The following is a 14,361-nucleotide window of genomic DNA, read 5'->3' as shown; positions in this document are numbered from 1 at the left end:
AAAAAAAAAAAAAACCTGTTAATATTAATGATGGCTTTTAAAAATGCTTACTGATGATTTGTGATAATATGTGACATTTGTTTTTTCTTTTCTTTTCATATTTACTTTTTTATATATGTATTTTTTGAGATGGAGTCTCACTCTGTCACCCAGGCTCTCGGCTTACTGCAACCTCTGCCTCCTGGGTTCAAGCTATTTTCCTGCCTCAGCCTCCTGAGTAGCTGGGATTACAGGCGCATGCCACCACGTCTGGCTAATATTTTTGTATTTGTACTAGACACAGTATTTCACCATGTTGGCCAGGCTGGTCTCAAACTCCTGACCTCAAGTGATCTGCCTGCCTTGGCCTCCCAAAATGCTGGGATTACAGGCATGAGCCACCATGCCCCGCCGTGTATTTACTGTTTGTAAAAGAAAAAGGAATTTTATTTGTATCAACTTGCTAATTAATGCAAAATTTGTTTACAGTGATTTTGCTAAGCTGAACTCACACTTACAAAGGTAGTTATAAATATGTATTTTATGGGAGCCCGTTATTTTGTTGCTCTTTGAAATCCTTATTTTTCTTGTTTGCACTAATACAGATTTTAGGCTATCTGAAAACTGTCAGCAAATGAAAAGTCATGCAGTGAATCATAAAATAAAGATGCACAGTTGATCCTCATTCTTCACAGGTTCTATATTTATGAATCGACCTCATTAAGTCTGTGTAACCCCAAAGTCAATAATCGAGGTGTTTTGTGGTTACTTTGGGACACTGTGAAGAGTGGCAAAAAATTTGGGTTGCCTGTTGCATGCATTCCCAGCTGAGATGGAACAAGGCAACCAAAACTGTTGTCTTGTTTCAGCTCTCATACTGCAAACAAGTGTTTTTTTTGGGGGGGATCTATTTAGTGGTATATTTTTTCATGCTTTTTTGAGGGGAGAGTGGTGATTATTTTTATTTTTATTTATTTTGAGACCAATCATTAAATAGCATGATTTCGTTGTTTAAAACAGCCCTCTGATGTAGTGCTGAACTGAGGTCTAGTGTTTCTAAGTGCAAGAAGGCCATGATGTACTTACAGAGAAAAGGTGTGTATTAGAGAGGTGTGTATTAGAGTCAAGTGTAAGGTATACGACAGTTGTTCATGTATTCAATGTTAATGAATGAACTATATGTATATTAAATAAGGTGTCCTTAAACAGGAATGTACAGAAACACACATAAAACAAGGTTATGTATTGATCAATTGATAAAAATGTTATGACAGAGGTTTGCATGAACCAAACCGTATATTTATTATAGGAGTAAATGGTTCAGTACTTGCTAATCGGTGTTTGAGGTGACTTTATAGACAATAACTACTGTGAATAGCAAGAATCAACTGTATTTTAGTGAAATTTACAGTATCTTTTTTTTGCACAGAGTTCTAGAATTTTTAAATGTTTTTCACGTGTATTATCTTTGGTTTTCATGTTAGCCTGTGAAGACAGGTGGATATTATTATTATTGTTTTTAAGAGACAGGGTCTTACTCTGTCTCCCAGGCTGGAGTGCAGTGGTGTGCTCATAGCTTACTGTAGCCTTGAATCCGGGGCACAGACAATTCTTCTACCTCAGCCTCCCTAGTAGGCGGGAGCCAGGTGCACACCACTGCACACAGCTAATTGTTAGAATTTTTTGTAGAGATGGGGTCTTGCTTTGTTGCCCAGGCTGGTCTTGAAGTCCTGGCTTCAAGCTGTCCTCCCACCTTGGCCTGTCAAAGCACCAGGATTATAGGTGTGAGCCACCTCGCCCAGGTTATTATACATATGAAACACTGCAAACTAATATTTAGTTCCAAGTTGGCTTTTGTCTTAAAATGGTTCACCAAGTAGTAATAAAATTCTCTTTCTATTGTTTGTTTTTTGGTAAATTTAATTTAGCCTGATGAAAACAAAGGCGATATGCATTATGATGCCGAGATTATCCTTAAAAGAGAAACGTTGTTAGAAATACAGAAGTTTCTCAGTGGAGAAGACTGGAAACCAGGTGCCTTGGATGATGCACTAAGTGATATTTTAATTAATTTTAAGTTTCATGATTTTGAAACATGGAAGTGGCGATTTGAAGATTCCTTTGGAGTGGATCCATATAATGTGTTAATGGTAAGATGGGATGAGGGCAAGGGCAACGTCATTAAGTTTCCTTTTTAAAATACTTTCCAAACTCCACCATAATTATGTTCAGAACCTGTACTAAGTCACTCATGCCTTATTGATGAATAAGCTGCAAAATTGTAGAAATGATTTTGTGCATTTGAGTCCAGTTCTTTTTAGCTGCCCTGAGTGTTTTTGGTGGCTGATTTCTGCTTCTCTCTGTTTTAAGGTACTTCTTTGTCTGCTCTGCATCGTGGTTTTAGTGGCTACCGAGCTGTGGACATATGTACGCTGGTACACTCAGTTGAGACGTGTTTTAATCATCAGCTTTCTGTTCAGTCTGGGATGGAATTGGATGTATTTATATAAGGTATTACATGGATGAAGGGTTTTACAATTTTAAAACATTTATTCACAATGAAAGAAGACTAATCTGTTGAAAGCAATCTTGCCTTGGATGTAGGTTGGAGGCAGTGACTAGAGGTGGTCCACGCTGGGGAGGAATTAAATGGAAAATTCTTAGCTGACTGTTTTTTGATTCCTTGACCAGTTAGTGGGTAAAAAAGTTCAGTCCTAATTTTCATAACCCAGTTACTGTTAACATTTGGGCATGTAAGTCAGAATAAAGCTAGGTGGGTTGGGCATGGTGGCTAATGCCTGTAATCCCAGCACTTTGGGAGGCTGAGGTGGGCAGATCACTTGGTCAGGAGTTCAAGACTAGCCTGGCCAACATGGTGAAACCCCATCCTTACTAAAAATATGAAAATTAGCCGGGCCTGATGGCGTGTGCCTGTAGTCCCAGCTACTCAGCAGGCTGAGGCAGGAGAATTGCTTGAACCTGGGAGGTTGCAGTGAGCCAAGATCGTGCCCCTGCACTCCAGCCTCGGCCACAGAGTGAGGTCCTTCTTGAAAAAAGGAAGGAAAAAAAAGAATAAAGCTAGGTGGATACATTTAAAAATTCTCATGTGGGTAATTTAGGGTATGTCATTCTATTCTTTGCTAGAAATGATACCAGAATACTATCTTTTAAAAATTAGCTTATTTTTTGAGTAAGTGTTATGTTCATGGCAGAGAATGTAGAAAAGACAGATAAAAAGAAATTAATTTTAAAAATCACCTATAATTTTATCACCTAGAGAAAATCTGTCAGTAGTTTGAGGTATTTCTTTCTAGTTTTTTCTAGATTTTAATTATCTTTCAAAGTTGGGATCATACTGTATATAGAAATTTGAAAGGACCACTACTGTTCCCATCAACATAGCATAATCATTGAAAGAAAATTTTAGATCTGTCTAGCAGAGTAAGTCAAGTAGCCAGTGACTTCGATGACTTCATCTGGTTAAAGCATTATGACATTTCTTTAACCTTTTGCCCTAAGTATTATAGTATCTAGAACTAATTATTTACAAATTAAATACAGATTCTATGTGGAAGGAAAGTTTGTTGAGTATTGTCACCGTAATGATTGTATATTGGTCATTGTGCTGGAAATTATCCAGTGCAAATAGGATATCACCAACTGTAAAAGAAAATGAGAAGTAGTCATTTAATTTGTATGGCTAGAACTAGTTGTTGTTGTTGTTGTTTTTGAGACCGTCTCACTCTGGCTCCCAGGCTGGAGTGCAGTAGCGGAATCTCGGCTCAGTGCAACCTCTACCTCCTGGGTTCAAGCGATTCTCCTACTTCAGCCTCCTGAGTATCTGGGACTCCAGGCCCTTGCCATCATGCCCGGCTGAACTAATTTTTAAAAACATTATTTTTAGTAAAGTTTTCCTTTTTCATTATAATTACTTACAGAGAAGGCAATTGTAGTTAGTACTTTATGCTTACTTGTTGCATTAAGGCTGTACTTTTCCATGAACTGGAAATAGCTACTCTTTACAAATAATATGTTTTCCTATAATCCCTCCTATAATATAATATAATTTCCTATAATCACTTTGGGAGGCTGAGGTGGGCGGATCACTTGAGGTCAGGAGTTCGAGACCAGCCTGGCTAACATGATGAAACCCCGTCTCTACTAAAAACACAAAAATTAGCTGGGCATGGTGGCGGGCACCTTTAATCCCAGCTACTCGGGAAGCTGAGGCAGGAGAATTGCTTGAACCTGGGAGGTAGTGGTTGCAGTGAGTAGAGATTGTGCCACTGCACACCAGCCTGGGCCACAGAGCGAGACTCCGTCTCAGGAAAAAAAGAGAAAAAATAGTAATAATATGAATTTTTTAAATTAAAACTTTTATAACAGTCTGGTTTGGATGCATGGTAAAGACACTCTTTGAATGAAGGTCTTTTGGATGTGTAGGCCTAACCTTCATGGTAACGGCCTCTCCTGGTTCCCTTTTGGTTTTGGTCAGCTAGCTTTTGCACAGCATCAGGCTGAAGTCGCCAAGATGGAGCCATTAAACAATGTGTGTGCCGAGAAGATGGACTGGACTGGAAGTATCTGGGGTAAGGTGTTTGTGCACTTGTCCTTATTTTGATAGAAATTCTAAGAATGAGAGAACATAGAACAAAGAGAATGATAAAATAACAGAGGAAGCTTTCCATGACTGAATCTTTAATATCAGAAGAACATGCAAGAAGCATTTGAGGTTTAAAACGAGTGACTTTTATGCTCATCTAAAGTCACAGGGAAGGAATAGAAGTTGTATATATGTTGGCTCTGATATTATCTGTCTTCCTTCATAAGACTGTGTGAAGGATCCTATGCTCGCTTTTGTTCATCTCGTCCTTTGCACAGTGTCTGGCATATTCTCAATAGAAGTTTATTAAACAAGTGAATCAAGTGAATGAGTGTATATATGAATTAATAGCCATCTTAAATTTAATGGCCTTATATTGACTTGTGAAATTTTATGTAATAGCTTTACTTTTTTTTTTTAACTCTGGGAAAGATTAGTTTTTTAATTCTTTCACATTTTATAAACATTCTCATGAATGTTCACTACCTTTGGTTGTGTATATCTAGCAATGGGGATGGTTTAATAGTGTTCTAAGGCATTTTATAAATGCAAGTCCATGACTGATACAGAATTCTGCAGATGGGTTCCAAAATAAATGTTTCTTAAAAAGTTGTGGGAACTAAACCAATTCATGGCTTCAGTGGACAGTGAAATGTGTCCTCTAGCTCGGGCTAGTTTGCCAATGTATATAAGCCTGATTTGGAAAAATTAGAACTAATATTCTACTTTATTTTGTAAACTCCATAAAGAACTGACTTTTTTTTTTTTTTTTTTTTGAGACGGAGTCTGGCTCTGTCGCCCAGGCTGGAGTGCAGTGGCCGGATCTCAGCTCACTGCAAGCTCCGCCTCCCGGGTTTACACCATTCTCCTGCCTCAGCCTCCTGAGTAGCTGGGACTACAGGCGCCCGCCACCTAGCCCGGCTAGTTTTTTGTATTTTTAAGTAGAGACAGGGTTTCATCATGTTAGCCAGGATGGTCTCGATCTCCTGACCTTGTGATCCGCCCGTCTCGGCCTCCCAAAGTGTTGGGATTACAGGCTTGAGCCACCGCGCCTAGCCAGAACTGACTTTTTAAATAAAAAATTTACTGAGGTAATTGTGGATTCACATAGTAAGAAATACTACAGAGAGGGCCGGTGTACCCTTTCCCCATTTTCCTCCAATGGTAACATCTTGCACAGCTTTAATAGTACAATATCAGAGTCAGGATATTGACTTTGATACAATCCACCAGTCTTATTTTGACTTCCCATTTTACCTGTACTCATTTGTGTTTGTGAAGCATCGCTTTTAAAGTGTTTACCTTTTAGACATTTTTATAAAATACAATTTTTTTATCTGCATAAAACATGTATAATTTGAATGGATTTTTAAAACATGATTTTGGACATAAGATGAAAAATTTAAAAATCAGCATTACAGGGAGTCTACTTAAAACAAGATAATTTAAAACTGATTGGTGGGTGGTCAGAGGGTCAAAACCAAAGTAGTGTCTTGTTTGGGAATGAAATGCAACATTAAAAGAAATGATCAGTGTTTTGTCTGTTTCTCTAAACAGAATGGTTTAGAAGTTCATGGACCTATAAGGATGACCCATGCCAAAAATACTATGAGCTCTTACTAGTCAACCCTATTTGGTTGGTCCCACCAACAAAGGTATCGCATATATTTTGTAAAAATTCCTTAAAGTAAGTCAGAAATCCCTTGTATTTTAAAGAAATTTAGTGTTTGAGTCATTTTGCAAATAAGCCTTTGTCCAACAAAAAATACTATTGCACAGTGATTTTTCACATTAAAAATGGCACAACAGCGTTTTAATTTATGTAACATACTTTCAGCCTCAGTGCACAATGAATTTTGATTCATTCTGTACCTTAGCCCTGTGAGGAGAAAATTAAGTTGCTTTTCTCTCTTGTTTTAGGCACTTGCAGTTACATTCACCACATTTGTAACGGAGCCATTGAAGCACATTGGAAAAGGAACTGGGGAATTCATTAAAGCACTCATGAAGGAAATTCCAGCGCTGCTTCATCTTCCAGTGCTGATAATTATGGCATTAGCCATCCTGGTTAGTATTAATGTATTAGCACTGTGAGGCCGGGCGCAGTGGCTCACGCCTGTAATACCAGCACTTTGGGAGGCCGAGGCAGGTGGATCACAAGGTCAGGAGATCGAGACCATCCTGGCTAACACGGTGAAACCCCGTCTCTACTAAAAAAATACAAAAAATTAGTCAGGCGTGGTGGGGGGCGTCTGTAGTCCCAGCTACTTGGGAGGCTAAGGCAGGAGAATGGCGTGAACCCGGGAGGTGGAGCTTGCAGTGAGTGGAGATCGCACCACTGCATTCCAGCCTGGGTGACAGTGCGAGACTCTGTCTCAAAAAAAAAAAAACCAAAACAATGTGTGTATGTGTGTGTGTATATATATATATAAAAGCACTGTCAGTATTTAGCAAGATTTATATTAAATCTTAGTGTTAATGTATTAATACTGGTTAGTATTAGCACTGTCAGTATTTAGCAAGATTTACAGAAAAGCAATGCTGAACTTACTGCGCTTCTCTGATATTGTAAATCAGGCTAATTCATGCTTAATGAGAAGGTGATTTTTAAGTGATACAGATTTTTTTTCCTCCCCTCCGCCCCTCTAAATGATACAGATATATTATACTTACTTGTATATTTTTCTTTTTTTTTTTGACCTGATGGGAGCCTTTATTCACACACTTGCCTCCCCCTCCGCTTCTCTCTTCTCGGGCTTTTGGAATTGGGTGTAGCACTCACTCCTGTGAGGACACCCAGCCTGGCCCCCAGCAAACCTGGCTGGTTGGAAGGAGTGGCAACAGGAGTGCTGCAACATCCCAACATGAGCCCAGACGACTGACACTGTTCACGCATGGTTCTCCTTGGACAGCTGCTGGTCCCCCTGGGAGTGCCTCTGTACTGCTTGCTCCCTGTGGGGTTCGTCCTCAAGGCCACTCAGCAGTGGCTATAACAAATTGTGATAAATGTTGTCCAAGGGTCAGTGTTCAAAGAAGAGGAACAAAGGTAGTCAAGGGAGCCCTCTGCCCCCAAGGGAAGCAGTAGATGGGGGAAGTAGGCCAGGCCCCGCTGGCTCAGGAACTCAGGCCAAGCCCTGGATATGCACGGGTGGTGCCGTAATGCCCAGCTCCTCCCGTAGAGCCCTCAGGGACTGCTCCCAGCGCCGCTCGTAGTACAGGTTGAGGACACATGGGGCTGTGTGCCCGTTCTGAACGGCCCATGGGATCAACTCCGAGACCAGCACTTGCAGGCTCTGAGCACTGAGTTGGATCTGTCCAAAGAGAGCACCCGGGATGCACATGGGCAGGCCAGTCTGGACAGCCTCAAACCGTTTCACCACCATCTCCCCCAGGATGTTGGTGGGCATCCCCAGCAGGGTGTGAAGCATGTCGTGCACCTCCCGGTATCGCTGAATCACATACGCTAGCTAGCTCCTCATCATCCAGGAAGCGGGTGGGTGCTCGGGTGTCTGGGGAGACCCTATTCACATCCAGGAAACGGAGATACTCGCGACCCAGGGAGCCTTCTGGCAGGCTCTGGAGCTTGCCCAGGTCGAGGGTGGACGTCGAAATCCGCGGACGCTCCTGCAGGATCTGGGCACCCTCTGGATCCCTCCTCATCTGGTCCCTGAGGACCTTCAGGGTGCGGTGTCCTGTGGTCTCCCCTAGAACTGCGACCATGTCGTGGCGGTAGGGGTCATAGAGCGCCATTGCCGCGGAGCCGGCGGCCAGCAGCGCTTTCTGCAGCGGGGAGGTGGGGATGTGGTGCGAGTACAGCGGGCCGGCGCCGTCGCTCCTGGCCCGGAGAGGCATTTCTGCCGCAAGCCGCAGGAGGCCGGGAAGCCCGCGGAGCCGGCGCAGGACAGGGCGCAGCGGAGTCGCCATGGCAGTGGGCGTCCACTTGTATATTTTTCTAATCAAGAAAGTAGTTCTCTAGTTTGATTGCATATGTAGCAGTGATTTAGAGTAATACCCTCTTTTTAAATTTGTCCTTTAACCTTGGTGAATTAATACACAGGAAATAGGAAGTTGATTACTGTCTCCTTGAGAAAGGGGGACTTCTTATTTCTAGTCTGAGTTTTTGCAGCAGTGAGAAGGGAAGAGCATTGAGTTTGACACAGAACCAGAAAGGGATGTGGAAGAACGTGGGTATGCTGAGAAAGAGTTTGGGGATCCAGGAGCAGACATTAAGAAGAAATATTACTCGTCATTCATCCATGGTCTGTTCAGTGTTTTTTGTTATCGATTTTTTAGCTATTACCCAAGTAAAGCGGTTGTTGCATACAACCAAAAACTTAGATGTGCCAAGGGAAATTCTCTGCCCTAAGAATACAAGATTCACTATCTCTATTCACTTTGAAATAGTTTCTTTTTTGGTTTTGTTTTTTGGCTTGTGATTACAGGATTATGTGGTTGGCGGGTATTTTTTTTTTGTTAGGTGACATTAGTTCTATAGTTGTAGTGTAGTCTCTGAAACTGAAATTATCAGCAGAGTCTTCACCATCTGTTTTTGTTTCATGTGCTCCCTAAGGAAAGTTATGCTCTTTGACTTTGGCTGCTTCTGTCTTCAAATAGTAGTGTTTGAAAAACTAGTATAGAAATTTTCAAAGTTTCTGTTCTCAGGACCTCTTTGCAGTCTTAAAAATTGAAGCCCACAAACAGCTCTTACTTAAGGTGATTATATTTATTGATATTTACATATGAGGAGTTAAAACAAATTTAAAACATACGAGTACTGTACACGCAGGCAGGCATCTCCTGAGTCCGAGTGAGGCTGTCACTCTAGCATCTGGAATGTTCCATTGCACACTCAGGAGGGGACAGTGAAAAAGACAAATAATAATGTCTTTGTATTATGAAAAGTTTTGATCTCATAGATCCCCTGAAAGTCTCAGGTTTCCCCGCAGGGGTCCCTGAGCCACACTGTCAGGAACTGCTGCCTACTTTTTCCCATGGAATGTGAATCAAAACCTGTTGAATTTTAGCTGTAACTTAAGCTAGTTTGTAAAAAGTAAAGGTACAGGAGATTGTTTACATAATGATATACAACTTTAAATATTTTCAGCATTTACCTTGTATGATGGGCATGAATCTAGAAACATGAATAATTATCAGACTAGAACCTGCTAATTTAAATACCTAGGCTTCAGCCTGCCATTGTTATAGTTCAATCAAAATGTGTCTAGCTCATTAAAATATCTACTGAATATTCAGTGATTTATTAAGCTTTATTGGCCACTTTGGCCTTGTATTAATCTAAAGAAGAGGTCTCTAATGAAAAAAAGTCAAATTAACATGTTTATGTCTATAAATGCCACAAGTAAGTTAAATTACATAATTTTGTTAGCACTCTGAATAAAATGCCTCATAACTTTTTTGTAGGTTAGCCATTAAGTCCTCAGAAAAATGTATTTCTTTTCCTTACAGAGTTTCTGCTATGGTGCTGGCAAATCAGTTCATGTGCTGAGACATGTAGGCGGTCCTGAGAGAGAACCTCCCCAGGCACTTCGGCCACGGGATAGAAGACGGCAGGAGGAAATTGATTATAGACCTGATGGTGGGGCAGGTGATGCAGAGTTCTATTATAGGGGCCACACTGGCCCCATTGAGCAAGGCCCTTATACTAAAACATATGAGGGTAGAAGAGAGATTTTGAGAGAGAGAGATGTTGATTTGAGATTTCAGACTGGCAACAAGAGCCCTGAAGTGCTCCGGGCATTTGATGTACCAGACGCAGAGGCACGAAAGCATCCCACGGTGGTACCCGGTGTAAGTCAGCAACTCTTTTATTTTGCTGTCCCTTCGTTACTGGTTCTAAATGCTTCTGAAAGAGTTCTGATTGTTTTTACTCTTACCCTTCACCCTTAATTATATAATGAGTGATAGAGTCACTCTGTCTCTCCCCTTCCTAGTCAAAAGTTAGTTCAGCTTCCTCAGAAGAAATAAAATTAGATTTAACTTTTATGTAAAATACAATTCAACAGTAGTTTGTTAGAACAGATGGTAATTCATACGAACCTTCATAGGAAGCCAGCATGTGAGCATGACAGAAATTTCTATCTTTGAAGAGATCAGAGAGGAGGCATCACTGAAGGCCCAGAGCTCTAGGGAAGGCACTGTAGGGCCCTAAAGGATTAGCTGGATGGAAGAGTGGGCTGGGGCCGGGATCAAAAACATTGCTTCCCCAAATCTTCGGTGTCATTGGCTGGCTAGACTATACTTTTTACCTGTAGAATGGTGAGAAGTGTTTCACCATTATCAGTCTTTTAAAGGGACATTTCCATTTCTGTTTGAGGGAGGAATTTGTATTGTCATTTGAAATGTTTAAGTTGCAACTGTTAAACCTTTGAAATAGTTATGAACATAATAGAATCTGGGAAATTATAGAATCCCTTCCCATAGAGTTCGTACAAAAATAAGCACATCTACATGTATCTAGAAAACCTTAAGATGGACCAGGTGCAGTGGCTCACGCCTGTAATCCCAGCATTTTGGGAGGCCAAAGCAGGCAGATCACTTGAGGTCTGCAGTTCAAGACTAGCCTGGCCAACATGGCAAAACCCCATCTGTACTAAAAATACAAAAAAATTAGCCAGGCATTATGTGGTGCGCACCTGTAATCGCAGCTACTTGGGAGGCTGAGGCAGGAGAATTGCTTGATTCCAGGGGGTAGAGGTTGCAGTGAGCCGAGATCATACCATTGCACTCCAGCCTGGGTGACAGAGTAAGACACCGTCTCAAAAAAAAAAAAAAAAAAAAAAACCAAAACAAACAAACAAAAAAACAAGACCTTAAGATGCTCCTTCCAGCTTTTATAGTTAATAATTACCTGTCACCTATCTCAGAAGTCTTCCAGTGACTTCCTGTCTCACTTGAGGGGAAAGCCACTTATCACAATGGCCTAGAAGCCTCCTTGGTCTCCCCTTCCCCCACATCCACTACCTCTCTGGTCACCTCTTCTTCCTCCATGCTTACTCTACTTCAGCCACAAGGGCTCCTGACTGTTCCTTGAACTGAGAGCCTTTGTACCTCCTGTTCATTCGCTCTACAGTATTCATTCATATATCATATGGTTACTGTCTTCAGGCCTTTACTCATTTTTATTATTTTTGGAGACAAGGTCTCACTCTGTGGTCAAGGCTGGAATGCAGTGATCATAGCTCATTGCAGCCTCAAAATCCTGGGCTCAAGCGATTCTTTTGCCTCAGCCTTCCTAGTAACTAGGACTATAGGCATATACCACCATGCCTGGCTAATATTTTTTATTTTTTGTAGAGATGGGGTCTTGCTGTTACCCAGGCTGGTCTCAAACTCCTGGCCTCAAGCAGTCTTCTCACCTTGGCCTCCCAAAGTTATGGGATTACAGGTGTGAGCCACCATGCCTAGCCATATCATGCTTTTTTTTTTTTTAATTATTTTTTATTATACTTTAAGTTCTAGGGTAAATGTGCACAACGTGCAGGTGTGTTCATATGTATACGTGTGCCATGTTGGTGTGCTGCACCCATTAACTCATCATTTACATTAGGTATATCTCCTAATGCTATCCCTCCCTCCTCCCCCACCCCATGACAGGCCCCAGTGTGTGATGTTCCCCTTCCTGTGTACAAGTGGTCTCATGGTTCAATTCCCACCTATGAGTGAGAACATGCAGTGTTTGGTTTTCTGTTCTTGCGATAGTTGGCTGAGAATGATGGTTCCCAGCTGCATCCATGTCCCTACAAAGGACATGAACTCATCCTTTTTTATGGCTGCATAGTATTCCATGGTGTATATGTGCCACATTTTCTTAATCCAGTCTGCATTGAAGAACATTTGGGTTGGTTCCAAGTCTTTGCTATTGTGAATAGTGCTGCAATAAACATACGTGTGCATGTGTCTTTATAGCAGCATGATTTATAATCCTTTGGGTATATACCCAGTAATGGGATGGCTGGGTCAAATCGTATTTCTAGTTCTAGATCCTTGAGGAATCGCCACAGTCTTCCACAATGGTTGAAGTAGTTTACAGTCCCTCCAACAGTGTAAAAGTGTTCCTATTTCTCCACATCTTCTCCAGCACCTGTTGTTTCCTGTCTTTTTAATGATCGCCATTCTAACTGGTGTGAGATGGTATCTCATTGTGGTTTTGATTTGCATTTCTCTGATGGCCAGTGATGATGAGCATTTTTTCATGTGTCTGTTGGCTGTATGAATGTCTTCTTTTGAGAAATGTCTGTTCATATCCTTTGCCCACTTTTTGATGGGGTTGTTATTTTCTTCTAAATTTGTTTGAGTTCTTTGTAGGTTCTGTATATTGGCCCTTCTCAGATGAGTAGATTGCAAAATTTTTCTCCCATTCTGTAGGCTGCCTGTTCACTCTGATGGTAGTTTCTTCTGCTGTGCAGAAGCTCTTTAGTTTAATTAAATTCCAGTTGTCAATTTTGGCTTTTGTTGCCATTGCTTTTGGTGTTTTAGACATGAAGTCCTTGCCCATGCCTAAGTCCTCAATGGTATTGCCTAGGTTTTCTTCTAGAGATTTTATGGTTTTAGGTCTAACATTTAAGTCTCTAATCCATCTTGAATTAATTTTTGTATAAGGTGTAAGGAAGGGATCCAGTTTCAACTTTCTACATATGGCTAGCCAGTTTTCCCAGTACCATTTATTAAATAGGGAATCCTTTCCCCATTTCTTGTTTTTGTCAGGTTTGTCAAAGAGCAGATGGTTGTAGATGTGTGGCATTATTTCTGAGGGCTCTGTTCTGTTCCATTGGTCTGTATCTCTGTTTTGGTACCAGTACCATGCTGTTTTGGTTACTGTAGCTTTGTAGTATAGTTTGAAGTCAGGTAGCATGATGCCTCCAGCTTTGTTCTTTTGGCTTAGGATTGTCTTGGCAATGTGGCCTCTTTTTTGGTTCCATATGAACTTTAAAGTAGTTTTTTTCCAATTCTGTGAAGAAAGTCATTGGTAGCTTAATGGGGATGGCATTGAATCTGTAAATTCCCTTGGGCAGTATGACCATTTTCACAATATTGATTCTTCCTATCCATGAGCATGGAATGTTCTTCCATTTGTTTGTGTCCTCTTTTATTTCATTGAGCAGTGATTTGCAGTGGTCCTTCACATCCCTTGTAAGTTGGATTCCTAGATATTTTATTCTTTTTGAAGCAATTGTGAATAGGAGTTCACTCATGATTTGGATCTCTGTTATTGGTGTATAAGAATGCTTATGATTTTTGCACCTTGATTTTGTATCCTGAGACTTTGCTGAAGTTGCTTATCAGCTTAAGGAGATTTTGGGCTGAGACAATGGGGTTTTCTAAATACACAATCATGTCATCTGCAAACAGGGACAATTTGACTTCCTCTTTTCCTAATTAAATACACTTTATTTCTTTCTCCTGCCTGATTGCCCTGGCCAGCACTTCCAACACTATGTTGAATAGGAGTGGTGAGAGAGGGCATCCCTGTCTTGTGCCAGTTTTCAAAGGGAATGCTTCCAGTTTTTGCCCATTCAGTATGATATTGGCTGTGGGTTTGTCATAAATAGCTCTTATTATTTTGAGATACGTTCCATCAATATCGAATTTACTGAGAGTTTTTAGCATGAAGGGCTGTGGAATTTTGTCAAAGGCCTCTTCTGCATCTATTGAGATAATCATGTGGTTTTTGTCTTTGGTTCTGTTTGTATGCTGGATTACATTTATTGATTTGTGTATGTTGAACCAGCCTTGCATCACAGGGATGAAGTCTGCTTGAT

The 14,361-nt window shown here is 40.9% G+C and overlaps 1 protein-coding gene and 1 pseudogene across 12 annotated transcripts in view; one reads left to right on the top strand and one right to left on the bottom strand.

Annotated features, from left to right (window-relative positions):
- CLCC1 (chloride channel CLIC like 1) overlaps window positions 1–14,361 on the top strand; it is a 37,893-nt gene that overhangs the window by 18,338 nt on the left and 5,194 nt on the right. For 10 of the 11 annotated variants that reach the window (XR_002515434.2, XM_009214347.4, XM_009214355.4 and 7 more), the window contains 6 exons: window positions 1,908–2,129; window positions 2,350–2,490; window positions 4,475–4,568; window positions 6,140–6,237; window positions 6,503–6,649; window positions 10,049–10,390. Coding sequence is in view for 10 of the 11 variants with exons in the window: in XM_009214347.4 (XP_009212611.2) it covers window positions 1,908–2,129; window positions 2,350–2,490; window positions 4,475–4,568; window positions 6,140–6,237; window positions 6,503–6,649; window positions 10,049–10,390 (1,044 nt within the window). In the remaining variant the exon portion in view is untranslated. The remainder of the gene's footprint in view (window positions 1–1,907; window positions 2,130–2,349; window positions 2,491–4,474; window positions 4,569–6,139; window positions 6,238–6,502; window positions 6,650–10,048; window positions 10,391–14,361) is intronic. The other variant, XM_021921722.2, reaches the window with a different exon arrangement.
- On the bottom strand, window positions 7,705–8,516 carry LOC103887452 (annotated as a pseudogene). Its single transcript, XR_651538.4, has one exon. The product of XR_651538.4 is annotated as a ubiquinone biosynthesis protein COQ4 homolog, mitochondrial pseudogene (transcript).

Source organism: Papio anubis, chromosome 1 (genome assembly GCF_008728515.1).
Source record: "Papio anubis isolate 15944 chromosome 1, Panubis1.0, whole genome shotgun sequence".
NCBI lineage: Eukaryota > Metazoa > Chordata > Mammalia > Primates > Cercopithecidae > Papio > Papio anubis.
This window is presented reverse-complemented; position numbering and strand designations above follow the sequence as displayed.